This window comes from Myotis myotis, unplaced genomic scaffold (genome assembly GCF_014108235.1).
Source record: "Myotis myotis isolate mMyoMyo1 unplaced genomic scaffold, mMyoMyo1.p scaffold_m19_p_20, whole genome shotgun sequence".
Taxonomy (NCBI): Eukaryota; Metazoa; Chordata; class Mammalia; order Chiroptera; family Vespertilionidae; genus Myotis; species Myotis myotis.
Window position 1 is genome coordinate 6387791 of NW_023416325.1, and position 24696 is coordinate 6412486.

The 24696-nt window shown below is 48.6% G+C and overlaps 1 protein-coding gene across 4 annotated transcripts in view; it reads right to left on the reverse strand.

The window, feature by feature from the left end:
- NTM (neurotrimin) overlaps window positions 1–24696 on the reverse strand; it is an 858077-nt gene that overhangs the window by 3846 nt on the left and 829535 nt on the right. Inside the window, exons 5-9 of one of the 4 annotated variants that reach the window (XM_036354306.1) lie at window positions 18033–18167; window positions 16778–16898; window positions 11913–12064; window positions 8789–8824; window positions 2762–2794 (exon numbers count right to left, since the gene is read on the reverse strand). In XM_036354306.1, the coding sequence (XP_036210199.1) occupies window positions 2762–2794; window positions 8789–8824; window positions 11913–12064; window positions 16778–16898; window positions 18033–18167 (477 nt within the window). The remainder of the gene's footprint in view (window positions 1–2761; window positions 2795–8788; window positions 8825–11912; window positions 12065–16777; window positions 16899–18032; window positions 18168–24696) is intronic. The other 3 variants (XM_036354308.1, XM_036354307.1, XM_036354309.1) reach the window with 3 other exon arrangements.

Here is a 24696-nt window from a genome sequence, read left to right on the forward strand (position 1 = left end):
AACAAAGCACAGTGCCCAGCACGTGGATGCTCTCCTGCATTCCCTCCTTGCAGGCCTTCCACCAGGGGAGATGCCACAGGCCAGGCACACAGCCCAGCAGGGCCTGGCTCATTCCTTACCATGAAAGGAAACCTTGTTTGCGGGTGAGGGACTCTGCAGCATGCAGGGGAGGCTGTTGTGACTGGTCCCCCCCGCCCCTGGGCACCTCGCCTGGCAGGGCAGTCTGCAGGTGCTCCTCTGGGCCTCTGTGCTCAGTCCCATTGCCAAGGGCCTGAGAGTCCCTCTGTGGGCCTGCTGCCTGCTGGGTGCTACCACAGAGAGCTCATCAGAAGGGGTCTTGACTTGTTGTGTCAGAAAACTCTTCCCATAGAAGCAGGAAAAGGCCGTCAAGTACCCAGAGCCTCCTCTTGGTGCACTGGTACCCTGGACAAGCTCCAGGGAACTCTCTGGTGATCCTGTCTCGACCCACAGGGGCTGTCTCTCACTGTGGGAGCCTCATCCAGTCTGCCTTCACCCCGACCACACATTATCCCCTCTCCCTAACCCGTGGTCAGCAAACCACGGCTCATGAGCCACATGCGGCTCTTTGGCCCCTAGTGTGGCTCTTCCACAAAATACCACGTGCGGGTGCGCACGTACAGTGCAATTGAAACTTCGTGGCCCATGCGCAGAAGTCGGTATTTTGTAGAAGAGCCATACTCAAGGGGCCAAAGAGCCGCATGTGGCTCATGAGCCGTGGTTTGCCGAGCTGCAGTTTGCCGCCCACTGCCCTAACCCATCCTCTTTCCAGCACAAAGCTGCACAGGAGGAGGATACAGGCAGGGGTTCCCACACATCCTCTCCTAGGCAGCCAAGCAGCTCTCCTGTCCCTCCCATGAAGGTTCCCACTCAGGCCTTGACCCCTCAGGCTTATTCTTTATGATAATTCCAGGGTCACGTCTCTACCATTGCAAATGGATCACGCTACAAATCTCCCAGATTCCTCCGGCCATCACAAAGCTCCCCTCTGCCTGGCAGAGTGCTCCACATTTCATAATCTCGCTTTTCTGCCTCCTTAGCTGTTCTTCCTGCCAGATGTCTTTCAGTGTCTCCCTTCCCCCAACTCTGTGCAGCATGAGCTCATGTCACCTGCACACACTCATACATGCACACATGAGCATATACCCACCAACCATGTTCCTTTCCCTTCTCATCCTCACACCCCCTGTCCCTGAAATGCTTTTTACTCAACTCACACCTTGTTCCAGGTCCTGTTCTGGCCTCCAGTCACCTCCTCCAGGCAGCCTTCCTTGACTTGCTGTGGTTTGTTTCCACAGCACCACATACATCCCACTATTGAAATGCCTACCACCCTGCGTTATACTTCTCTGATTCCCTCCTCTGTGCTGCAAGCTTTTTAAAGCCCCTCTGTCTCTAATGAGGCCCTTGGCGGGTATTTGATAAGTGCTTGTTGGAGGAAAAAAAGAGCCAGAACATTGCCATACATATAGATAAGCCCATATTTTCTCTGTTGTTTTTTTCCCCATTCTCTTAAGAAATAACAACAAAACTAACTCTTGTCCTGCCTTTTGCTTTACCTCAATTTTCTCTTCCAAACACCGTTCCCCTCTTTTCCAGTAAAAGTCACTGCAAACTTCTTGGTTGAGGGAGGTGTACCTCTGGGTGGGACATCAGGACATGTGCGTGCAGTTAGTGGGGTCCCAGCCCCAAGAGCCGCACGCACGATCAGGACTGCTGTCCGCACTCCCACAGGTGGAAACTGAACCTCAGAGCTCCAGTGACTTCCCCCAAGGTCCCTCTGCTTCTATCTCTAAATGCAGTTTTCCTTCCCCCTCCCTCACAGCTATTCACGTGACTCACTCCTCTGTGGGAAGTGTAGAGGGGAGAGAGCACTTGGGCCAGCCCCATCCGGGCACTGGTTAAAGTGAGGACGACACAGGCCATCCCCCGCTGCCCAGCACATGGAAGAATGCTATGACATGACCTTTTGTCCAGGCATTGTGTCCGGTCCTGGAGCAAGGCTCTCCCAGAGCCTTTGTGGCCAGGTGACAGCTCTGCCCATCTACCTGGTGGCATGGGCCACACCTGTGAGACCTCCGCTAGTCATCCAGTCACACCTCCACTCCATGCTGGATGCCTTTATTGCCTCTGTCTCACTAGGGAGCTGCAGGGGCCTAAAGAGACTATCAGGACAGGATCCAGGAAAACTAATGAGTGTCAATTATTCATCAGAAACATCTGGCAAGAATGAAAGCCTCAAACAAGACCCATTTTATTCCTAGCCTAGTGACTCACACAGACCTTCCCCCTTCCTTCCACTTTCCTCTTTCTCCCACCACTTCCCTTCCAGTTCTAAGTCAGAGCAAGATAGAGAGCGCGAGAGAAAGAGGGAGAGAATGGGGTAAGCAGAGGGCAGCATGCAAGGTCTAAGAAGATGGGTGCATTAGAGCATCAGTGAGCAAGGAAAGAGGCAGGCCTGGTACAGGGACACCCAGATGTGGAGACATTCCGGGCCCTGACAGGTGCTCATTAGTGCTACTAGCAGAGAAGTTAGACTTCTGCCAGGGGAAGCTACCCAGGGAGAAAGGCATGTCCTCGGGGATGGGTTAATCTGAATTGAGACAGCCCCAGGGCCGGGTGGAGGCCCGCTGGGCTGCTCCCTGCGGTTAGCTCAGAACAGAAGGCACCTTGAGAGCAGGCAGAGTTCGGCATATCCCATCCTCACCAAGGCAGTAGCTGCCTAGGAAATAAACATACCAACCTTTCCAAGGGGTCAGGGCTGTAGATTTCACTTCTAAAAGAAATGAAAAAACAAGCCACCGTTAAGGTAGAAAGCAGTCAGAGGTACCTGCTCGGCCCTCAGAGGGTGTGGAGGATGAGCCAGCACTCCCAGCCCTCTTGCCTTTGCCTCTTGCTGTCCTGGCCGCAGCCCAACCCTCATATGTGCTCCCCTCCAGGGTGCTGGAAAGCCACTTGCCATAATGGGTGAGTTGGGGAAAGATATGAATGATGTCCAAATTCAGCTGCTGTTTTTGACCCAAAGAGTGATCGGTTGACCCAGAGTGCCAACACCTCCCCCTTGCCTTAGCAGGAGACGTGAGTATATCTTCAAGCCTGAGGCTCCAAGCCAATAGATTCTTCTTTGTAGAACAACTTCCTTCTTTGACCACCCTACTATCCCTTAATTAGGTGAAGTCTGTAGGGCTTAAGTATAAAATTGTCACCCACAAATGAATTATACTACAGCAATTTGAACGTACTAACAGGTATCCAAGCTATGTTTGAGATGTAAAAGTTTGACCAGCATTCATGGATTCATCTTAGAAACACTACTGGGCTAGACTGCATGAGCCAGATGAGCCCAGAACTTGGCTACATGACCTCTCCTGATGAGTCAGACTATACCGAGTGGGGCCAGAGGGCTTCCATCTCTCTGGGCCAACCTGAGGCTGTAAGACCTGCATCTATGTTGCTGGACTTGCTGGGGCCTGACTATGGAACTACTGGGGCTCCAGCTCTTCTCTGCTGACTAGACCATCAAATACCCCCTTTTCCTCAACTTCAAGCTCTCAGAACAACCCACAGAGCCTTTTCTTTTGATCACCTGTCTTGAGTGGCCTGAAGTGCTGATAATCTCTAATCATCTACCTCCATGTTTAGCTAGAGGCCTCTGCAGTTGTTCACCTTGGATATAAAGAGGATGAAAAATCATTTCACAATGTATCTGTACATCAACGCCCCACAATGTACACTTTAAATGTCTTACAGTTTTGTCATTTATCCCTTAGCAAAGCTGAAAAAAATGAGAACATGATGTTCAAGTCTCTTGCATTGAAGTGAGGCCATTCTCTGAGCAAAGATCTCCCATGCAGGAGGAAAGACAACTTAGCTATAACTTGACCTCAACTAAAATAAAGCATTTGACTAGAATCAGGAAGCATACTTCTGCACTCAAGCTCTCGATCTATTCTTAAAGGCACCTGAGATACCATATCCCTCTTGATCTAAGTGGGCATTAGCAACCCTGGGAAGCCACTCTGATAAAATGGAAGGGGTGTGGGGGGGCCTCTGATCAAAGAGTGATCCAGAGATGATCTTGTGCAGAGCAGGGTGGCCGAGAAAAGATGGGCGTGCTGCTGCCATGCGCCTGTGTTTAGCAAGGACCATCCGTGGGGTGACTGCTGGGCTGCAAGAGCCAGCCCAGGAGTTAAGGAGGGACTATGTTCATGAATTGTCTCATTCAGGCTCCACTGAATTGAGTCTCTGTCCCCAAAAGGAGGGTCATGGGAAGGAGGGAGGGTGTATGAAGAGAGGTTCTTAGAGGGATAGAGCAGTCACAGGCCTTTCACCCCAGAACCCAAGCAGAGCAAGTGCAGGGCCCATAAAGTGACAGGTGCTGTTTCTGGAGTAAGGATGCAGGGAAGGGCTCTACCTGGTCATCTGTCCTGTTGGAAGGCTCAATAAAAGAACAAAATTGAGAGCATGTTTCTGCAGAAGTGATTTTCTGTAGCGTCAATCAAGTTCTGAAAACAACTTCAGCTGAATTGTTCCTACCCAGCTACTCCCCTGAATCTCCAACACAGGCTACTTGTACGAAGGGCAGGACTTTCCTGAATAAGGCGGCCACATAGGTAAATGCCTGTACTCGCCACCACCCTCAACCACATCAAAATTACAACTAAAATACAGAACCACCATCATCCAGAACTGCCGGAAGCTGGCTGAATGGAAGTCCTACAACTAGAGAAGGAAGGAAGCGCACTGAGACTGGTAGGAGGGGCGGAGGTGCGGAACAGGCTGCTGGGCCAGCACCCACGTGGGCTGCTGTCTAAATCTGGAGGGAGATGGTCTCTGCGGAGGCTGCCTGGAGGAGCAAGGGGGCCCAGCCCCACACCACACCCCAGCCAGGGTCCCAGAACTGGGAAGAGAAGCCCCTACGGGCAATAAAATAGGCCTGTGTTTTCCTCACTAAGAGCTTGACTAAATGTGTGATTTTCCTGTCACTATATTAATGGCAGGCAAGGTAAAATGGGAGCAAATATTTAAAAGACAGAAAAACTGGGTTGAAAAAAACTAAAGAACCCCACCCCCAAGCCTCTAAGCCAGTGTCTCTGGTCAACCCACAAAATAATCTTTTTGGCACCAAAGCCAATGTTCATACCTGAACCCAGGTACCTAGGGAAGCCCAGGGCTGCCTTCTGATTCTCGTGGGCAGGGGAAGGCTGGCTTCAGTCAGGGTGAATAGATAAACCTTCTAGAAAAAGGATAAGAATTCTTTGTTTTTACACCTTCTGGTATTTAGACACAAGTGCCATAGAAACGCTAACTGCTGGCGCTGGCCAGTTTGGCTCAGTGGATAGAGCATCGGCCTGAGGACCAGAGGGTCCTAGGTTTGATTCCGGTCAAGGGCACATACCTTGGTTACAGGCTCCTCCCCTGCCTGGGCCCTGGTCGGGGCTCCTGCGGGAGGCAACCAATCGATGTGTTTCTCTCATATACATATTTCTTTCTGACTTTCCCTCTCTCTTCCACTGTCCCTAAAAACGAATGGAAAAAATATCCTTTGGTGAGGGTAAACCAAAGAAAAAAGAAAAAAGAAAGAAATGCTAACTGCTGGAGGGCTGGGCCTCATGAACCATCTGTAATCCTCGGCAGGGGAGGACCCATCCTCTCTCTATTGCAATTTCCCCCTCCAGATGCAGTGTGCTTTAGTGCCCACTCTTTAGGAAGTTGGTTTGACGGTCACGGTGAGGCTCACAGGCATTAATCAGCCCACCTTTCCCAGCCCACTGATACCATCGGATCTGACTCCGTGCCTAGGAGATAAAAGACAAAGGACCGTGATGGGAGACGAACAGCCACCCAGCAGCTGAGTCTGCAGTGCGGGCCGCTCTCCTGCCCGCCAGCCAGCTCAGTGAGGGATGGCGGCGCGTCCCCGAGTCCGTATTTCTCATGGCAGGAGTCCGGCCCCGCCAAATATTAATACGAGGGGGTGACAGGCCATCTGTTGTGTTTGCAAAAGGGGAGCAGAGGAATATTTCAAGGGTGGCAGAAAATGCTGAGGAGGGATGAAATCTTGTACGGGAATCTTTCTAGTCTATCCAGAGGAGGGAGGCAAGACAGCTCGGCACGTCCCTTAAAGCGACGCTCCCTGTCAGTGAGATCCAGGCACCTGTTCAAATCTCGCTTGGTATTCCTGAGACAAAGTGAGCAGAACTTAGAGGGGCGGCGATACTCTGAGAAAACAGGTAGTTCTCTGTTCTGTGAGAGACTAGCAAAGGAGGAGGAAGGGGTGGGGGGCAGACACAGATGAATGAGAAAAAAGCCGGAGATGGCATGCTTGGACGCCCAAGCCTTCCTCCCTTTCTTTTCCCACAGGGATGCATCTCCTAAACTCTGAGGGACCCCAGGAGGCTTACAACCAGAGCAACAATGGTCAGTGGCAATTCATTCCTGGCAAACCGCCTAACCCTGTCCCCAAGATCCCCTCTCTTCTCACTTCTCTGTCAGCCTAGGCTCATCGCCCCAGCCCTTTCTTGTTTCACTGTCCCCAAACTTTTATAAACATCCTCTAAAATTAAACAAGAAAGTAAATGCCCAAGATACAATATTTCTCTAAAATACTCCTTAGTTGTACAAAAACATCTAACAGTTACCCTGAAAACCACACTAACCCGAATATTGGAATGTTCCAGATGCCCACACTCTACACCGTCTGGCCCTTCTCCTTGCTTTGCCTCCACTGAGAAGCGTGAGGGTTGAGAGCATCCCAAGAGTCAGGGTGGAGACAGGCAGAGAGACCCTTCTTGTGCCAGGCACCGTAGACAGCTGTGCACAGCAGACAGCTGCCGGGAGCGAGGCAGGGCGGCTCTGTCTCAGCAGGTGCAGCCTGACAATGGAGTCCCTGCTCGGGTCCTAGCTCAGCGGCCTGGTAGCGATGGGCTTGCTTCTGGTCGGCTTTCTTCCTGTCTTTGGTGTAGACACTGCTCCCTCCACCAGCTGAGTGCACCTTCCCTCAAACACTACCTCCCTAGCAACCACCACCTGGTTTAAAGCTCCCGTTCCCGCTGAGGATGAAGAGCTAAGGGATCAGAATGAGCTCAGTCGCTTCTAAAAGCACATCTTGGAGCAGTAGTGTCTTAGCTCCCGTCTCACGCTTCCCTTCGGCCCTCCATGCCAGGTATTGTCCGATGCCCTCTCTGTCAGATCTGCGCATGTGCCTCTCACAGAGGCGCAATAAATGTAAGCGAGTCATACGTTAAACCTGAACGTTTCCATCGAGTTCACTTACCCTCCCTATTCCATTCTCCCATTTGTGGTTCATCTCCAAGGCACCCTGCATGGCTATGGTGAATCATGCAGCCCTCAAGTTTTTCATGATAAAAGTATTTTTCTTGCTCAGTCACTTTCCCATTTCCTCCCACCTCTTCCCCAGCCCTCCAAGCCCAATGCCCTCCTCCAATGATTGCACAGCTGGATGTGAATGGACGCACAGGCTGGTGAGGGGGCATGAGAAAGGCCAGGAGGTGGGGCTGCAGGGTGAGAAAGCCATTCCCCTCCTTGTCTCCACAGCTGCCTTCCTGCCAGGATATCTTGTGGTAGGCAGTGCCCTCAGGAGGGGACAGCAGCACACACAGCTGCATTCTCCCACTCAGACCGCGCCCACTTCTGCCCAAAGGCTTGGCCACAGTCCTCATAGATCAGGGGTCCTCAAACTATGGCCCGCGGGCCACATGCAAATGCAAATATTGTATTTGTTCCCATTTTGTTTTTTTACTTCAAAATAAGATATGTGCAGTGTGCATAGGAATTTGTTCATAGTTTTTTTTAAAAAAAACTATAGTCTGGCCCTTCAACGGTCTGAGGGACAGCGAACTGGCCCCCTGTTTAAAAAGTTTGAGGACCCCTGTTAGATGATGCTCGCTAGGCTAGTGGACCTTGAGAGAATGCAAAGGACTGTCCAAACAGAGGCAAGAGATGCTGGAGTCTTACACCTGGACGGGCTCTCAGTGGAGGGTGATGCAAGGGGGCTGGGGAGAAGGGCTGGAGAAATGAGTTAATGAACCCCTAGGGTACACTGAGAGATGCTCTTGCCTTTCAGCTTTAATGATTCAAACGCACCGCCCAGTTGTCAAAGCCTTTTCACTTTGCGCCCTCAGTTGAATGGCAGAACAACTCTAAGGTACATAAGGCAGGTCAATTCCCTTTTGTAGAAGAGGAAACTGAGTCTAAGCAACGTTTAGTGACTTGTCCCAGAGCACAGAACTGCTAAAAGCCAGGCTTTGAACTAGATCTCAAGGGCATCCCACTCCAGACAACTGCATGCTGACCAGCGAGCATGTTGTGCCATGCCCCCCCCCCCCCACACCTCCCCTGCTCCCAAGAACCTCCATGGGAACCAGGTGATGCATTTTAGGGAATATTTGAACCTTCCAGTACCTGGTATTTGCCACTTTGCTGAGCATCCATCAATAGGACCCAAGTTATGAAAACTGCTCAGTGGGTCGCAGCTGTCTTCCTGTTGGTCCTGTCAGTCCCTCAAACTTGTGGGTCTCTGGGCCTGGAGATGCTAATAATGTTTTTTTTTTTCCTTTCCTCCCACCAGCCCCTCTAGAGAAGTGTGGGCAAGGGTTTCACCAACTCCCAGTAACCACCTTAGCTTCCCCTGCCATCTTCTAAGCCACTTGACACAGAGGAGCCTCAGGTAACACACAGAGGGGCAGGGGAAGGGCGCGGGGGAGACGGGGAGGGGGAGGGGGAGAAACCATAAAGCAAGGGGGATACTGACCTTGCAACAAAGTTGAGCTTGTGGGCTCATTTAGTTCTAAATCGGGTGAGGGACATACAGGAGAGAAAAATGAAAACAAACACATATATTATATACAGTAGCTATATATTGGCCATATATAGTTTGTATACTGCCTTTCACAAACATCTCTGGAGCAATGGGTACATAAAGGAAGACACAACCGACCAAGGTGGTGGGGCACAATGCAGCGTGGGGGACACAAACGTGAGCGCTCTATGCTTCCAAACTTGGACGTGAAGGCTGGGAAGTGAGGGGGCTGGAGGCTGGCACGTTGTCCAGTGCAGACGCGTCCACCCTTAGCTTCTGCTGAGCTGGGTACGGATATGGTAACAAAGGACCAACGTTTTTTTGTGTTTTTTTCTAGATGAGATTTCTGTCCCCCACTCCCACCCCATTGTTTCACTTTGGAAAACCAAGTCCAGAAATTTCTGTTCCCAAGGCTCCAGGGCGGGAAGGAGGTCCCCTAGGAGCCACTGTGAGTCGGGATTACGGGAGCAGGACTCCGAGTCCCTGCCATGCCTGCAGTCTTAGGGGCTAGGTGCTCAGAACCCTACTGGTTCTGGGCCCAGATAGGAAGGGCCACCCCTGCCCCCATTTGGGCTAGATTCTGGCCAAGGTGGGTTTCTCCCAGCACCAGCCTTCCTCACTTTCCAACCTTCGGGTCAGGTGGATGGGTGTGCTTAGGTGGTAATGTCGCTGGCTTGTTGTGATGCTATGGAAGAGTGAACCTCCTCACCAAATCTGTGCATTCCCACAAAGTAAAGGCTGCCTTAGAACTTGCTGGATGGCTGTGAGCTGAGGGGGTTTTCCAAGGATAGAAAATGACATGGAAACCCTCCTAATTGGGTAATATTTGTCCAAAGGCCTTGGTGGTGGTGGCCTCAATAATGAGCTCAGGGGCTGCAGGGGCTGCCGAGGGGCCTGGAAACAGTCACCTGGCTCAGGGATGAGTGTCCTGATTTCCAGGGAACCGTGTCTCCCCTGCAGCATTTGTGTGGAGGGCTCCTCCGAAACGGTCTCTTTAGAGACTAAAATACTGGCGTCTGCTTGATTAAAAGGGGAAGATGCTACAGACTTTCCTCCTTCGAGATTTAGCCTGTAAAGGCCCCGGGACCTCTTGCATTGAAGAGCAACCCGTGTGTGCTCCATGCATTGGTGCTTGACCCAGATTCTCTACATGTGTGTCAATACCTGCTACCATCTTTAATGTGTTCTTCAAAGAGAACCCTGGGCTGCGGGAAGCTGGAAATTGTAGCAATGCCCCCAATGCCACAGGGGGTGAATGCCCACAGAACGGCAGGACAGGGGTGGGGGTGAGGGGTGGGGGCGGAGGTTTAATTGTCTCACTGGGGTCTGCTGAAAAGAGCGAATTCAGGACACATCCTCCACTGCCCTTCTTGTCACAAATAATAGTTATTTCACTTTTAAAGTTTGCTTTTTCCTCCTGTTCTCATCTTAAGGGGAAGAAGCCAGGGGATTAGGTAGGAGCGATGAAGCCAATTGCAACACCATTTCATGCATCCAAATCAGAAGAGGAGGGTCAGAGGTGGAGGGAGACTGGGGGACAAGGACCACTGAGGGTGGAGAGAGCACGCGGGTGGCGGGCAGGAGAGCCAGGGAGAGCCTGAGATTTGCAGAGCAAGGGGAGGAAGGGCGCCTTCCTTTCTAATCCTGGCCCTTCTGCTCATGCAGACAGACACCTGCCAAAAAGCCACAAAGGCCTGACAAATGTGAGAGGCAATTATGACTCTCCCTGCGTGAGGGATGTCAGACAGATCAATCACCCGCATCACAGCGCCCGCTGTCCATTCCCAGCACCAGCTCTGGGATTGAGGGCGGCCTCACCCTTCCCAGCCCTGTTGGATAAAGCTGGGCTTCATGTCATGCGCTGGGTAAAAGGAAGATTGGGTGTGATCTGGAAGCAGAGGTAGGACAATGGGCGGCACACACGGGCTATTAGGGGCAAGCTGGGTACACTGTGCATGGAGGGCAGGAGGCCGAGCCAGGGGATGCGGGCGAGGTACATGAAGCTACGGGATTATCTGGGAGTTCTCTGAACAAAAGGAAGTTACGTTCTTGCCAATCACCTGCTAACTACCTCACCTTTCTCTCCTCATCCCCTTGGAGAATGTGTGTTTGCACAGGAGACTGACGGGGTAGAGACTGGAAAAAATGCGCTCCCTGAACTTGGTGAGGTCTGGAGGGAACTGCCCCCAAAGCAAGGAGAAATGAACCCTGGGGCCCATAAGGAGAATCTGCAACTACTGAGGGGAGGAAGACCTCCCCAGGGGCCTGACCTGGAAGATGCTCCTCCAGGTCACGCTGGGCAGCTGCTCTGCTCACAGAAGGAGACCCTGGCCCCACAGGGGGGGTGGTTCATTGGCCTCCTCTGCTTCCATCTAGCACCAATAGCATCGCCAATACGTAACGAGTGCCCAGCCATTTGCCCTGAACCCATGAGCCCTTCGCTAAGTCGTTGTTGAATGAATCGATGCATGAATGACTATGTCACTCTGTCACGATGGCGGCTTCCTTGCACACATATTCCTTAATCCAGCCAGACAACACGTGTTGATACACATGGAAACTAGGGAAATCCCCATATTCTCTGCTTATTCTCCCCCTGAAACTAATAGTATTCAGGATCCCAATTCAGGCCCACGATTCCACTTCTATACGTAGAATTCCATTTCTCTCATGTCCCAATGGCCAGAAAAAGTTTCAGAAGTGGTTACCATCTCACACGAATTCAGTGAACAAAGCATTGATACAGTAAATGTTCCTCCCTGGGCTCTTTACTGTTCCACCCAATCATAGTCCCCATCCTCAGTTTAAGAGATATCATAGAGGAGAAAAACAATGTCATTTCAGCATCACCAAATCCTTTTCTCCTGTCTCAGGATTTTTCCCCATTATAGAAAGAAACATGAGCATTCTTTTTTTAAAACTCTCCCTATTTCCGGCATCTCGCTTGCTCTCATCCTTCCTTCCTCACCCCTGCCTCACTACTCCTGATTCTCTTCTTTCCCTCAGGGCCTCTCTTCCCAACTCCTCCTGCTCTGCAGGACCCCCTCCTTTCTGCCCAGCTCAGGGCTCATCTTACCAAAAAGTGTGATGCTGGCATTGGTGTGGCCGAGCCTGTTGGAGGCGACGCACGTGTAGTTCCCATAGTCGTGTTCTGAGACATTGAAGAAGATGAGCTTCGAGAGGAAGGGTCTGTTTTCCACTTTCACCCCCTTCTTTCCTTCAACCAGCCTGCGACGAAGGAGAGAGAAAAACAAGAACAAGAGAAAAGAGACAGTTATACTTTTCTCACAGGACGTGGGCTCTGGAATTACTGATCATCTCATCCCGCCTTCTGACATTATGCCCACCTTCCCCACTTAACGACACAGTAACTTCACGCACAATGACTGTGATTTATTTCTCTATTTTCTGTAGGTGCCTGGAGACCCATGTGGCACTGTGAAGACATTTAACACCTCTGAAGGCAGGTGCCTCCAAAATACACGCTGTCCCAACTGTGTGACATTCACGGAGCGCGTGCTCAGAAGTGTGGACTTAATTGACGTCGATGATGATGATAATGGAAATGGTGATGGTGATGATGATGACAACTATGAAAATGAACAACTCAAACTTCAAAGAGAAGGACAACCTGAGGGGTTTGAAGAAAACAAACAAAACACCCACAATGCTCTTCAAGCACCTGGGCAATAAATTCTTCCCCTGAGAGTCTGAGGTATTCTACACATAATACCTGACTGTGGGCTGTGAATGGGAAACAAGAACCAGGGATCATTCTGAATCCGTGGGCTCTGGAGGCCTGAGAGAGGTGATGTGCAGAGTATCCTAGCAATTGGTCTGGGAGGGATTAGAGACGCCTGAGGATATGAACCCACAGAGCCAGGACAGTCTCTGGGACAACCCGCCCTGGCAGTCCCATATGCCGCAGGGCTCATGCTGGTGGTGGGGGCCATGACAGAAGTGCCACAGGTAGCTAGTGAGGAAATCAGACACACTTGTGAGAGCCATGGATTCTATTACTGGGTAGAGGAAGAGGGTGAGGCCCTATCTTCCACTGTAGGGGTTGCTAGCAGCAATTCCTATTAAGATGGCATGTCTACACAGATATCACAAGACCAACTCTCTTCTTTTGAAAAATTCTGGAATGTTCTTTTTCAGAGAATGGACATTAAGCTAACATGTCCCTTTCCCTGAAATGACCTGTCTCCCCAGCCCAGAAGCTGAGTCTGTGTTTTGGGGAAAATGAATACTGGTGGGGGGAACAAATCCTTCTGCGTGGAGGATCTCGGGGAACCTGGTCGTACACTTCAGCGCCTGTTGAGAATCTGGCTGGGGCAGGATGCGGGCAGAGTAAACAATGTCAAGATGAACACATCTGGTAGCAGGCTCTGGGGACATGAATTAGGGCAAATGGCTGGCATCAGAGTCATCACGCTGAGAAAGACAATATTCTGGCGGAAATAGAAAGTGGAGCGCAGCAAGACAATGATGAGAAAGCGCGTTGTAAACTGGAAAATGTTATTCAATCTGATCTATTTCTATGGAGTTGGGCACGGAGAGCTCCTGCCTGTCCCTGGTCACAGCAGGGCTGGCACAGAGGGCAGCGGCTCTGTCATTATCTGAAGGTGTTATCTCCGTAGGACCCCAGGATGCCCCTCTCTGCCAGACCCACAGCACCAATGACCACAGAGAAGCCGGGTCTGGCTTCAGTTCCCACCCAGCATCTGTCCCCCGGGGAGTGGGGAGTTAGCTGGAGGGACTCGCCTTGCTTTTCATGATGTCGATTCTCCCTGGGGAGCCTTTCTTTCTAGGGGCAGTGAACTGGCCTGAGCCCATGAACTTCATTAAAATGTGAGCATTGTCCCCATGGAATGAGGAGTCCGGCTGTGCAGCAAGACACCAGTTCCAGTTCCAGCTTGCTATGTCAATACTGAACCTCTAGGACAGTGGTTCTCAACCTTCCTAATGCCGTGACCCTTTAATACAGTTCCTCATGTTGTGGTGACCCCCAATTTCATTGTTACAAATTGAACATAATGAAAGCATAGTGATTAATCACAAAACAATATGTAATTATATATGTGTTTTCTGATGGTCTTAGGCGACCCCTGTGAAAGGGTCGTTCGACCCCCAAAGGGGTCGCGACCCACAGGTTGAGAACCGCTGCTCTAGGGGGTGCTGTGCAAAGAAGGTGCTGAGGCCCACCCGTCAGGAGGCTTCTGAGAACTGTTCTAGCTTACGGACCCTCTTTGCCTGTTGGATGCCATTCCTGGGCTGGGGACAAAGAAGGCTTCAGCTCATACCCAGGCTGTGAGTTAGATGTCAGCACTGTGGTGGGGAGCCACCGACCCAAAGCAGGTTCCTCCTTGACAGCCCTGAGATGTCTTTAGCTAAAAACAGCGCCAGCAGCAGGTTGCGCTACTTTGCGGCTTCTGGGAGCTCCCACATTTCCCAGCCACGCTGCTACCAGGCTTGTTTCTTAATGCACCTGGAGGCTCGTTCCTGGCTCAGCTCCCCGAGGATGGGTGGCCCTTAGTAATGACAGCACCCCATTTTCCCTCGCTCTGATGGATGTCACGCACAATGGCCTGCAGTGACAGGTGCTCCATCTACTCAAAAGGACACTTTTACCCTAACATTTGAGAAAACTGCTGTCCCCATCACACAGAGTCCCTTGATGTGCCTCAGAAGTCCACTCCTCTCCCGGGAAATGTGAGCTGGGTTAGAGCTGACCTTCCCCCGGGCAGAGGTCATGTGCCCTCCCAGACCTGCCTGTCGGGGGTTCCTGCCAGCCTCGGTGGGTGGGGAGACGGGCAGCGACAAGGGCCTTGAAGGCAGAGATGTTCTTGTTAAACTGGGTGCCCGGAGGACAGACAACTCATCCGATGGAAGAACACCGGAAAAAAATAAATGAGCAGCAAGTGGAAAACCGATCCGAACTGGTTAAAGGAGAGAAAAGAAGCTGCCATGAGAATGCAGATAAAGAAATTCTCAAAGTTGCCTGAGCCACAGGCCTCTGAGTCCCTCCCAGTGATGCTGCCTGACTTCCTCCTCTGGGAAAATCCTGGAGGAGACCAGCCCTCCAATAGCACCGCCTTCCTGCCAGCCGAGCCCCCACCCCCTCCTCCTCACCATGGCCACTCCTGCCTGTGGCCTGCCCTGCTCTCCTCCACATAGTTTAGGACCCTGCTTTCCCATACGTTTTAATTGTATTTTTCCTCCATAAAAATAGAAAAAGAGGATGCAGCTGATTTATTTTGGTGAAGACCTAGACAGTGGAAGGTCGCGGAGCTGACCCTGAGCTCCACAGCTGCTGTGTTTTCTGATGTTAGATATCCATATAGGACAGTGATGGCGAACCTATGACACGCGTGTCAGAGGTGACATGCGAACTCATTTTTTTGGTTGATTTTTCTTTGTTAAATGGCATTTAAATATATAAAATAAATATCAAAAATATGTCTTTGTTTTACTATGGTTGCAGATATCAAAAAATTTCTATATGTGACACGGCACCAGAGTTAAGTTAGGGTTTTTCAAAATGCTGACATGCCAAGCTCAAAAGGTTTGCCATCACTGATATAGGAGATCCTTCAATAAGAGGGAGGAAGGGAGGGAGAGAGGGAGGACAGGTGAAGCCGCATTTCTAAGAAAGACAACTGTGTTTATTTAATGGGAAAAGGTTACCCTCTTCTGCTTGATTCTGAATTCTTGGGAAAAGAGGGAGAGCCAGCTATTTCTTCTTATCTTATCTCTTCATGAGATTGTTTCCCTCTTTCAGCCTCTGTTCTTCCATCTAGAAAATGGGCTAGATGAATCCACTACAAAGACTTTGGAACTGAAGTCTTTTGTACTTAAAATGGAAACACACTGTGTATCTTTGAAAGGAATATAATCAGACAATGAATCTTATGACTAAGTGACTTGGTCCTAAACAAAAACCAAGGGTCGGTTCAGAGACCTGAAGAGCTTTTGGTGTGTGACTGGTGGCTGACCCCATAAAGAAAAGACACACAAGCCCACAAAGAGGTTCTACGTCACGTGGGCAACAGCTGGATCCCTCCTGGCCTGGAGTGGCTCACATCGCTCCCCTCCTCCCCATCACCCTCTTGGGTATTTTCTTTCTCAGCTTCTGAACCTCTGAAACGCCTTCTTCCTTCTCTGCCCTACATATACCTCAGGACTCTTTTGCATCATCCCCTCCCCATTTCTAGAAAAGTGTTCTTGCACCTTTATTGGTTGCTCCCCCACCTTAAAATGGAGATTTTTCACAGCGGTGATTTTGCTGCCCGGTGGACTGAGCCTCTGACCCTGGGCTAACGTGTCATTCGCTAGCTCCTCGCAATGACCATCTCCAGTGAATTACAACAAATGTCCTGGTGGTGGCTGCAGCAATGTGAGGGGAGGGAACCCTGCCCTCTCTCTTTCCTACAGTGAGCCAACAGCCTGGGTACAAAGAGAGGCCTAACTAGGGTCATGGACTCCTGTAAACCAATCCTGACAGCATCGAAACGGAACCGAGACCTCTAGCTCCAGCTAACTTCTTAGCCACCCCTAGGGTCCCGAGAGTGTTCCTAACACCTCATGCAAGCCCAGGAATGTGTTAGAAAGAGCTTCAGGTGGAACATACTATTTTCTTGGCCTATGAGAAATCCACAGGCCTTCCCATGCTACTGGCAGCCCTTCCTGTAAGGTATTCCTTCCTTATGAAATGTTTTCCTTCAGGCCGGTTAGTCCAATGCACGGCAATATTGGAAATATAGCTGAAATGCATTAATACCAGGAAGAGACGTGATTGTATATTGCCTCCCCTTCTAGGCAGGAGGAGTTCAGGGAGGAATTTACAGGGTTTCCCTTGCAACCACCTGGCACCAGGAACCTGGAGAAGATGCCTTCTTTGGGTGCGGGGGGGGGGGGGTGGTGCAGGGAGGGGGTCCTCACCTTTTGTCGTCCTTGTACCACTGGAATTCTGCCGAGGGGACAGCCGAGGCTTCACACTGCAGGGTCCCCTTCTGTCCCACGGGGACGCCTGTCCCCTTCGCTTCGGAGATGTACGGTGGATCTGCAGAGAGAAGACGCCCTGTAGCATCTGAAAATGCATTCTCCAGCCAGGCCGCTGCCTCCCTCTCTGATTGTATTTTTCACTCTCTGATCTACCGCGCTCACTTGAGCCGATAGATTCACTACACAAATTGTGCTGCGGGAACGAAATCACTCGCGATAGTTCTAAGGAAAACCTTGGGCTGCCTAGCGTGGGATGCTGCTATCCCCTTCTGAAGGGAGGGGGATGACCAGGTGCGCATGCAGGCCCGTTTTCTGTTTAAACTTTTTAACTTGCACAGGATGATGCCAACCCATCAACCCTCCAGTCCCTGGGTTGGCAGTCAGCAGTTTTAATCAGCCTCATAGAATTTCTGCAAACCAGGTTCTTGCCAGACTATATAACCTCATACTATTCAATTCCCATCAAAAGCACAGTTGCAAGAATAATATTCATAGAGAATTGCCCGAAGGGTGTACGGATCAGTCATTCTTCCAGGTTCTTCTAAAATGATTCCCGCATCCACCAGATCCAGCCAGACCTATATAGTTGGCCTACTTGCATTTGAAGTTTTCCTAAGAACGCTTGACAATTCCAACAGCTTGCAGGGGAGTGCAGTAGGAAGCACAGGTGTAAAAAACACGCCATTCCATTTAATACAGAAACACTGTTTGCAAGTGGTTGACTACATTTCAAGGTGCTCTATTTGTGGGGGACCCTAAAGATAAACTTCCCCTTGGTTTCAGGACCAGAAAAAGCAGCGTCTCTCCCAAGCAACTAGCTGGCTTTTATTTGATGGACATAACCCTGAAGACAGATGACATTTCACCCTCACTGGTTTGGCGCAGTGGATGGAGTATCGGCCTGCAGACTGAAGGGTCCCAGGTTTGATTCTGGTCAAGGGTACATGCCTGGGTTACTGGCTTGATCCCAAGTATAGAGCATGCAGGAGGCAGCCGATCAATGATTCGCTCTCATCTTTGATATTTTTATTTCTCTCTCCCTTCCTCTCTGAAATCAATAAAAATATATTTTAAAAACACACATATGCCATCCACTCTCTAAGAGTTGGCTCTGTATCCATCTCTTTGTCATGGCCATGCCAGCAGCCCCCCTCCCATCCACACAGGGTGAGGGTTCCATAACACCACTTACAGTTCACGGTGACCTTCACTCTCCGCACCACGGGTGCGGCCACGTCGTTGGAGGCGCTGCACTCGTAGTCCCCGGACTGCTCCCTGGTGATGCCCTGGATCTCCAAGTATTCGTCTTCACTCACAAAGCCCACGGCTGCCAGAGGTGTGATAGCACAGGAGAGAAAACAGCAAAAGCATGCTCTTAGAAACCAACGTAGGACCTGGTTATGTCAGCCACTTCCAAGTTCAGCTTCCTCAGCACTGTGTGGATTCACACTTCCCTTCTCCTACCACAGCCACCACCACCATCTCTTTAGCTCCCCAAAGGACTAGCTGAGATGCCTGTATTCCTACCTGGACTAAACAAATGCCTAGAGACCTGTGTCCTGCCCTGACCTTACCGAACCCTCTGGCTCTGGGTCCGAGAAAGACACCTGAGGTGTATCTCAATTCTTTCTGACTCCAGGTGCCATTCACACTGAACCTTGGGTAGAGCCAATGACTACATTCCCAGACCACATACCAGTATCAGTTAGAAATACCACAATAGCTTACACACACACACACACACACCACAAAAGACAGTGGGAATGCTCATGAAATAAAAGTTAATTTATTTTTACAGCTAGACAGTCAACTGATAGGCAAAAGTCCATTTCCCAAACTTCAATCTACTAGAGCTCTTGGGTATAAGATCCTGCAGACAAGCCAACACCAGGGACTCCACGCTCTAATCACAAACATGGCAGAAAGGAAAGGACAAGAGGACAGGTACAGATCTCACTGCCACTTCATCATCATCAGTTCTGTATGGAAGAGTCATGAATAATAACACCAACCCCCTGCCTACTGGACTCTACACCAGAGGCCTGGCCGCAAGGATCTGATGATAGAACGGCCATGACATTCAAGCCTAGGAGGTTCATTTCTTGTTTTTCTCCCTTGTTGCCCTGAGTTCCCGCCTCCTCAAAGAAAGACAATGGAGAACAAAAGTCACTGCTTCCTTCCCAGGGAAGTATCTGGCCTCTTCTGCTCACTGAAGTAACCAGCATGATGATGCATGCATCGTGCAAACTGGGATACCTTGAGGAGTATAAGGAGGTGCTATTAATAGTGACTATTGAGCCCAGCAGGCATGGCTCAGTGGTTAAGTTTCGACCTATGAATCAGGAGGTCATGGTTCAATTCCCAGTCAGGGCCTATGCCTGGGTTGTGGGCTCGATACCCAGTGTGGGGTGTGCAGGAGGCAACCGATCAATGATTCTCTCTCATCATTGATGTTTCTATCTCCCTCTCCCTTCCTATCTGAACTCAATAAAAAAAGTGACAATGGGGCAGTAGCATGAGTTGAGACTGTCACTAGCAACTGAGACATCTGCCCAGGCAGAATGTAGACACAATCCCAACACCTCAGAGTGTTGTTGGGAGTGACAAATGGAAACACACACAAACATGAAAGCACTTTGAAAGCTTCCATGTGCTGTGCACCTGTTTTCGCTTGCACTCCTGTAATCAGCCCGGAGGCGCAGGCTCCGTGAGTGGAGCTAGATTAACATGCGTGGCTCCACATGAGCAGGGAGGGAAGAGAGGAGCACCTTTCTCCAGGGGACAGCACTGCCACGTAATGCCACATGCACCCGCTGCTCCAAGCATGAAAATAACAGCAGCGAGAAACTGCTATAATACAAAAATGATAGACGTGCTATGTAAGTTACAGTTGTATTTGTTATGTGACATGAAGGTCGCTACTTTGGCCAGGTAACAACAGTAGAAATAACAATGGCAACAATAACAAAACAACCATCTTGTGAAAAAGGGCCACGACCTGCCCAACTCGACCACCACTCCTTGGATATGATCCCGCTGTGTCACCCTCCAGTAATACGTTCAATTAGGTTGCCATTTCCTCATGTACTCGCATGACCTAGGGAATCCACGCTACATATGTGCGGGAACTCTTGCCTCTACTACCTACACAAGAGCGAAAGAACAGCCTGTAGCTACTGAGACAAGCAAGACTCATAAATTTTCAGGAAGATCCAGGAACATGGTAATGAGTAGAAAACAGGGTCAGAAAGTTCAGGATGTGGAGAAGACACTCAACATTGACCCGTGGGAACTCACAGTCCCAAACCAGTTAAGAAACTTCTCTAATTATCATGGTAGCCTTTTGTTCTTGCTTCCTAAGCATCTTCGGGTGGGGGGGGGGGAGGGAAGTACTCGCCTTGATGTGAGGAAGGATGAGGAAAACCAGGAGCAAAGGTTTAAAGGAAGAGTTGGCGATTCCTTTCATCTTGTTGTTTATTTGCTACCAGGCCCGAGCCTACATTAGTCAGATCTTTCCCTGCCAGAATGCTATAATTACTGTGCAAAGCATCTCGGAGACCAGTGTCACACTTAATATTCCCATTAATTTTAAATGGTAGTCTTTGGTACATATGTGTGGCAATTGATGTCATATTTTAATTAGGCTTGCCCTACACCATCTGAAATTAATAATAGCTTGAATTACCAGTGTAATTTATAAATTAACAGTGCCGTAGCATTAGGAAATAAATTAGTTCTGGACAGCTGTTTCTGGACTGAGCTCCGTGTCTGAGCAGTGATCGGACCCCAGATCCCTGGGAAGGCTGTGTACTGCACCATCAGAGCAATGAAACACAACTACATAGGTTTTTCTGCGTCTTTCGCCCTTCTCTCCACCCAGAGACCAAACATCTAATTTTATTCTACCGTCCAAATATGCTCTTGTGTGAACCCAGTAAGATATACAGGGACTCAGTTGCATGAGCTCATTATAAGGACATACAAAGGGAGAAACAAGTAGGGGGATTACAGTCATAGACACAACTGCAAGGTCACAGATATTAGGATAGCCACAATCAAGAAGTCATCACATTTTCTGTGAAGATGTGTGTAATTTTATATATTTCTATCAGGCAATCTTACGTAATAAAGGAAGTTGGAGAGCTTACGATTTGGGGAAGGTCCAGATTTGTATTACCACGGGGAAGGAATCTACACTTAGGTCATCATGCGGAAAAACAATGAGGCTTAACTTTACTATCCTGTGTTCCCCAAACCAAGTGTAGAATTACAGGAAAACCACAATGACTCCATTACTCACCAATTTCATGCACTCTCTGACTCAATTGGGTGAGGCCTGTGAAAACTAACTCATACATAGAAACATGCTTTATATATTTTAGCTTTCCTTGCCATTGTTTTCACCTTTCTCCTCACATAGATTGTTTCTCTACTAAAAACAAAGATGGCAAAACCAGAGAGAAAGAGAGTCAGTATATACATAACAAATTCAACTTTGAGCCACCAGAAATGAGGTTCCTAAAGGGGATGCCTAAGACAAATAAGCCAACAAGAAAAAACAAACAAACTAAACCAAAATCTGAATTTATAAGAGTCAATGACTTGAGCAAAGTTTTCCTTTAAACACCATGTGTGCTCTGGTTATGAACATGGACCAGCTGACACCTTGAATTTGGACTTCTGGCTTTCAGAACTGGGAGACTAGACAATTCTATTGTGTAAGCCGCCTCCTCTTTGTTACTTTCTTGTGAACCCTAGGAAACTAATACACTCTTGTCTCCCTCCTAATTCCCAGTGCCTATGGCTGTCTGAGTGTAGAGTTCATCTAGTTCATTTAGAGTTCGTCTTTAAATATTCAACTAAAGAGCTCAAAACATCAGTAAAGGTTATCTAATCCCATTGTTGTTATGCTAAGGCATTGTCTGATTCAATAGGATTACCTAGAAGAATTATTTAAATATAGATTTCTAGATCCTACCATAACTACAAAATGTCCTGGAATAAGGAGTTTTAATAATTTTACCAGGAAAAGTCTCCTATATAGTCAAGTTAGGAAATTAGTGATTTTGTTCAATCCCTATATGGTTCATGTGGGCAACTACAGTTTAGAGGAGCCCGTGTCGGTTTAGTGCCAGATCACACCAGCTCTTCTGATGTCCAATCCACAGGTGGTTTTTGCTATATTCACTGTCTCATTTTCCAGTGCAATTGAAACCCTCTCTCAGCAGGACTGAGTCTTGCACATCCTGGCTCTCAAGACACCGAGGGAAATAGTTTACATAATTTGAAGTTTGTTAAATTCTTATTAATAGATGGATTGATAGGCTCAGAAGTACTTAATTAAAAAAAAAAAAATCCAGGGACTCCATGCTGCTCTCCTAATCCTCACGTGGCTCTATTCCCACCACAACACCACTCTGGTAATTGTTCTTAGCTTCTTAGCATAATATTTGTATTTCCTGACGTTAAACATATCATCACTATTAATGTTCTAACAGCACTGACTTTCTTTAAATGTGCAATTTAAAAAGGTTTATTGAGTGTTTAGTATAATTTATATTGGTCTTGGGGCCAATTATTTCCTCAGGGAAATGCATCCTTAATTTAAAAATGAAGATCAATGAGGAAGTATGATGCATTGAGCAGAATTTGTTCTACAGCCAACTTTTCAGGAACACAGCTATTTCATTAAGTGGAATCTGACAATTCAAGCTGGGGAAATGAAGCAAGTTGGAAACGTGATTCCACCTGCCCTCCAATCCCCAAAGGAGGTTCGCATTGCCCATGGGCTGAGCTCAGCAGCTTCCCACAATAATGGACAGAAGTGCCCTGTGTAAGTAACACCCTTTGGAAGAGAAAACCCCACGTTCCCGAGTTCATAGATTGGGGATTAACAGTGCTTATAACTGCAAATAATAATAGCCATGATTATCATTTTTATCACACCTAAGAATAAGCTTGTCAGGAGAACAGCTGTCACTACTGGAGAGGAGAGGGCACAGCTGTCTGCTTGTTTAATATTTTTATGGCATTTACACCAGCTGATATAAAAATCATGGGCCCTCAGAAACTAAAAAAAAAAAAAAAAAAAAAAGTGCATAACATAGGAACCCAGAAGTGAGAGTTGGGATGAATTATTTTTTTAAAAAAAAAAATAGTTCAAATACTGTGCCTAGTCTAGTACTAGACTAGTTCTCCCACCACTGCTCCCTCAACTTCTTGGTTTCATAAAGATGTTCCTGTGAAACTCAGATTGGACTCCAGGGATAGCTGCTGACAGGACAGGGAAGCTGGGGTCCCTCCAGGTGCCTTCATTATAAGCTGAAGTGCATGGGAGGTTTTGTGTTTTGATGGTGAAAGACATGGCTTTCTTCAGATATTGGAAGGTCAGGTGGAAAAGAACAGCACAAGAACAATGGGACAGAGGTGTAGTTACCCTTTCTCAACACCAACCCCTGCATAGCCAGAGGGGCTGGTTTTGTTGTCTCATGAAGAAAGTCATTAGCCTGGCCGGCATGGCTCAGTGGTTGGGAATTGACCTATGAACCAAGAAGGTCACGGTTCGATTCCTGGTCCGGGCACATGCCCAGGTTGCGGGATCGATCCCCAGTTGGGAGCGTGCAGGAGGCAGCCCATCAATGATTCTCCCTCATCATTGATGTTTCAATCTCTCTCTCTCTCCCTTCTTTTCTGAAATCAATACAAATATTTTTTCTTAAAAAAAGTGATTAGGGTCAGAAACTACAGAAGACATGTTTCTGAAAGATGTTAGAGGTAGGCGGTGCTGCAGTGAGATCCCGTGCCAACACCTGCCAGTGATTCTATTAAGTCCCTCCTCATCCCTGGCCACCTGATGACTCAGCGCAGCCGGAAATCAGCCAATCAGAACAGAACCTCAGAAGGTGAGGGGCTGCACTGACAGGGGCAAAGGGAAGACCATGAGAAGACTTGTTTTTGAGCACATGGTATGGACTCCAAGAAGTTGGCAGAGGAAACTCTGAGGGAAAGCTGAAGTTCACAGACTTAACGGAGGGCCCTAAGAGCCACATGGTGTGACACTGACGCAATCCTTGTGCTGCTGGGAGCATGTGGGCTACACACCAAATCGCGACAGCAATTTCTGCTGTGTCAAGGAAAGACTATCAATAGTAAAAGCATTTCCAAATGTGACGTCTACACAGAATGAACAGCTTCTGAGGGTCTGATTATTTGGCAGGTGCAGTATGGCTGTTGGCACCGTTGCCCTGGCTAAACTGTGAGGCTGGATTGGACTCTAATGCCCTCACACTGACCCCGTAGAATGTACTAGCTGACAATTCACTTATTCGGGCCTCAGATTCCTCTTCTGTTAAATGGGGGACAGAACACGACATTATAGGGTTTGGTGAGTATGAAAGAAGGAAATGTGTGGAAAGTACGTAGAACATAGTCAACTGTCAATAAATGGTAAGCCCTCATGACTGTTGTTCTCACTGATATCACAACTCAGTTTGAAAGCATTTTAATACACAAGATCTTCGACACAAGAAAATCTCAATGCAGAAATGCAAGAATAATCAGATCTTTGCTTTCCTAGTAGGAATTTCGTAGTAATAAACTTTACAAAGGATTCACCACAGATCCTTTAACTAGAAAGTTCTATCCCCTTCAATTAAAAGAGGATTTGATTTACAAGGGATGCAATATTTCAGGATGATTACTTCTAAGAAAGTCAGTAGAGTTGCATAGCCCATGTGAGACCTGCTGAGGGCTTGAGAAATGTCTCTACTTTCGCTGCTAATAATAGAAGGATATACACATATTTTATATATTTTTTTTCTACTTGACTATCCCTTTGGATACAGAAAGGGTAGTTT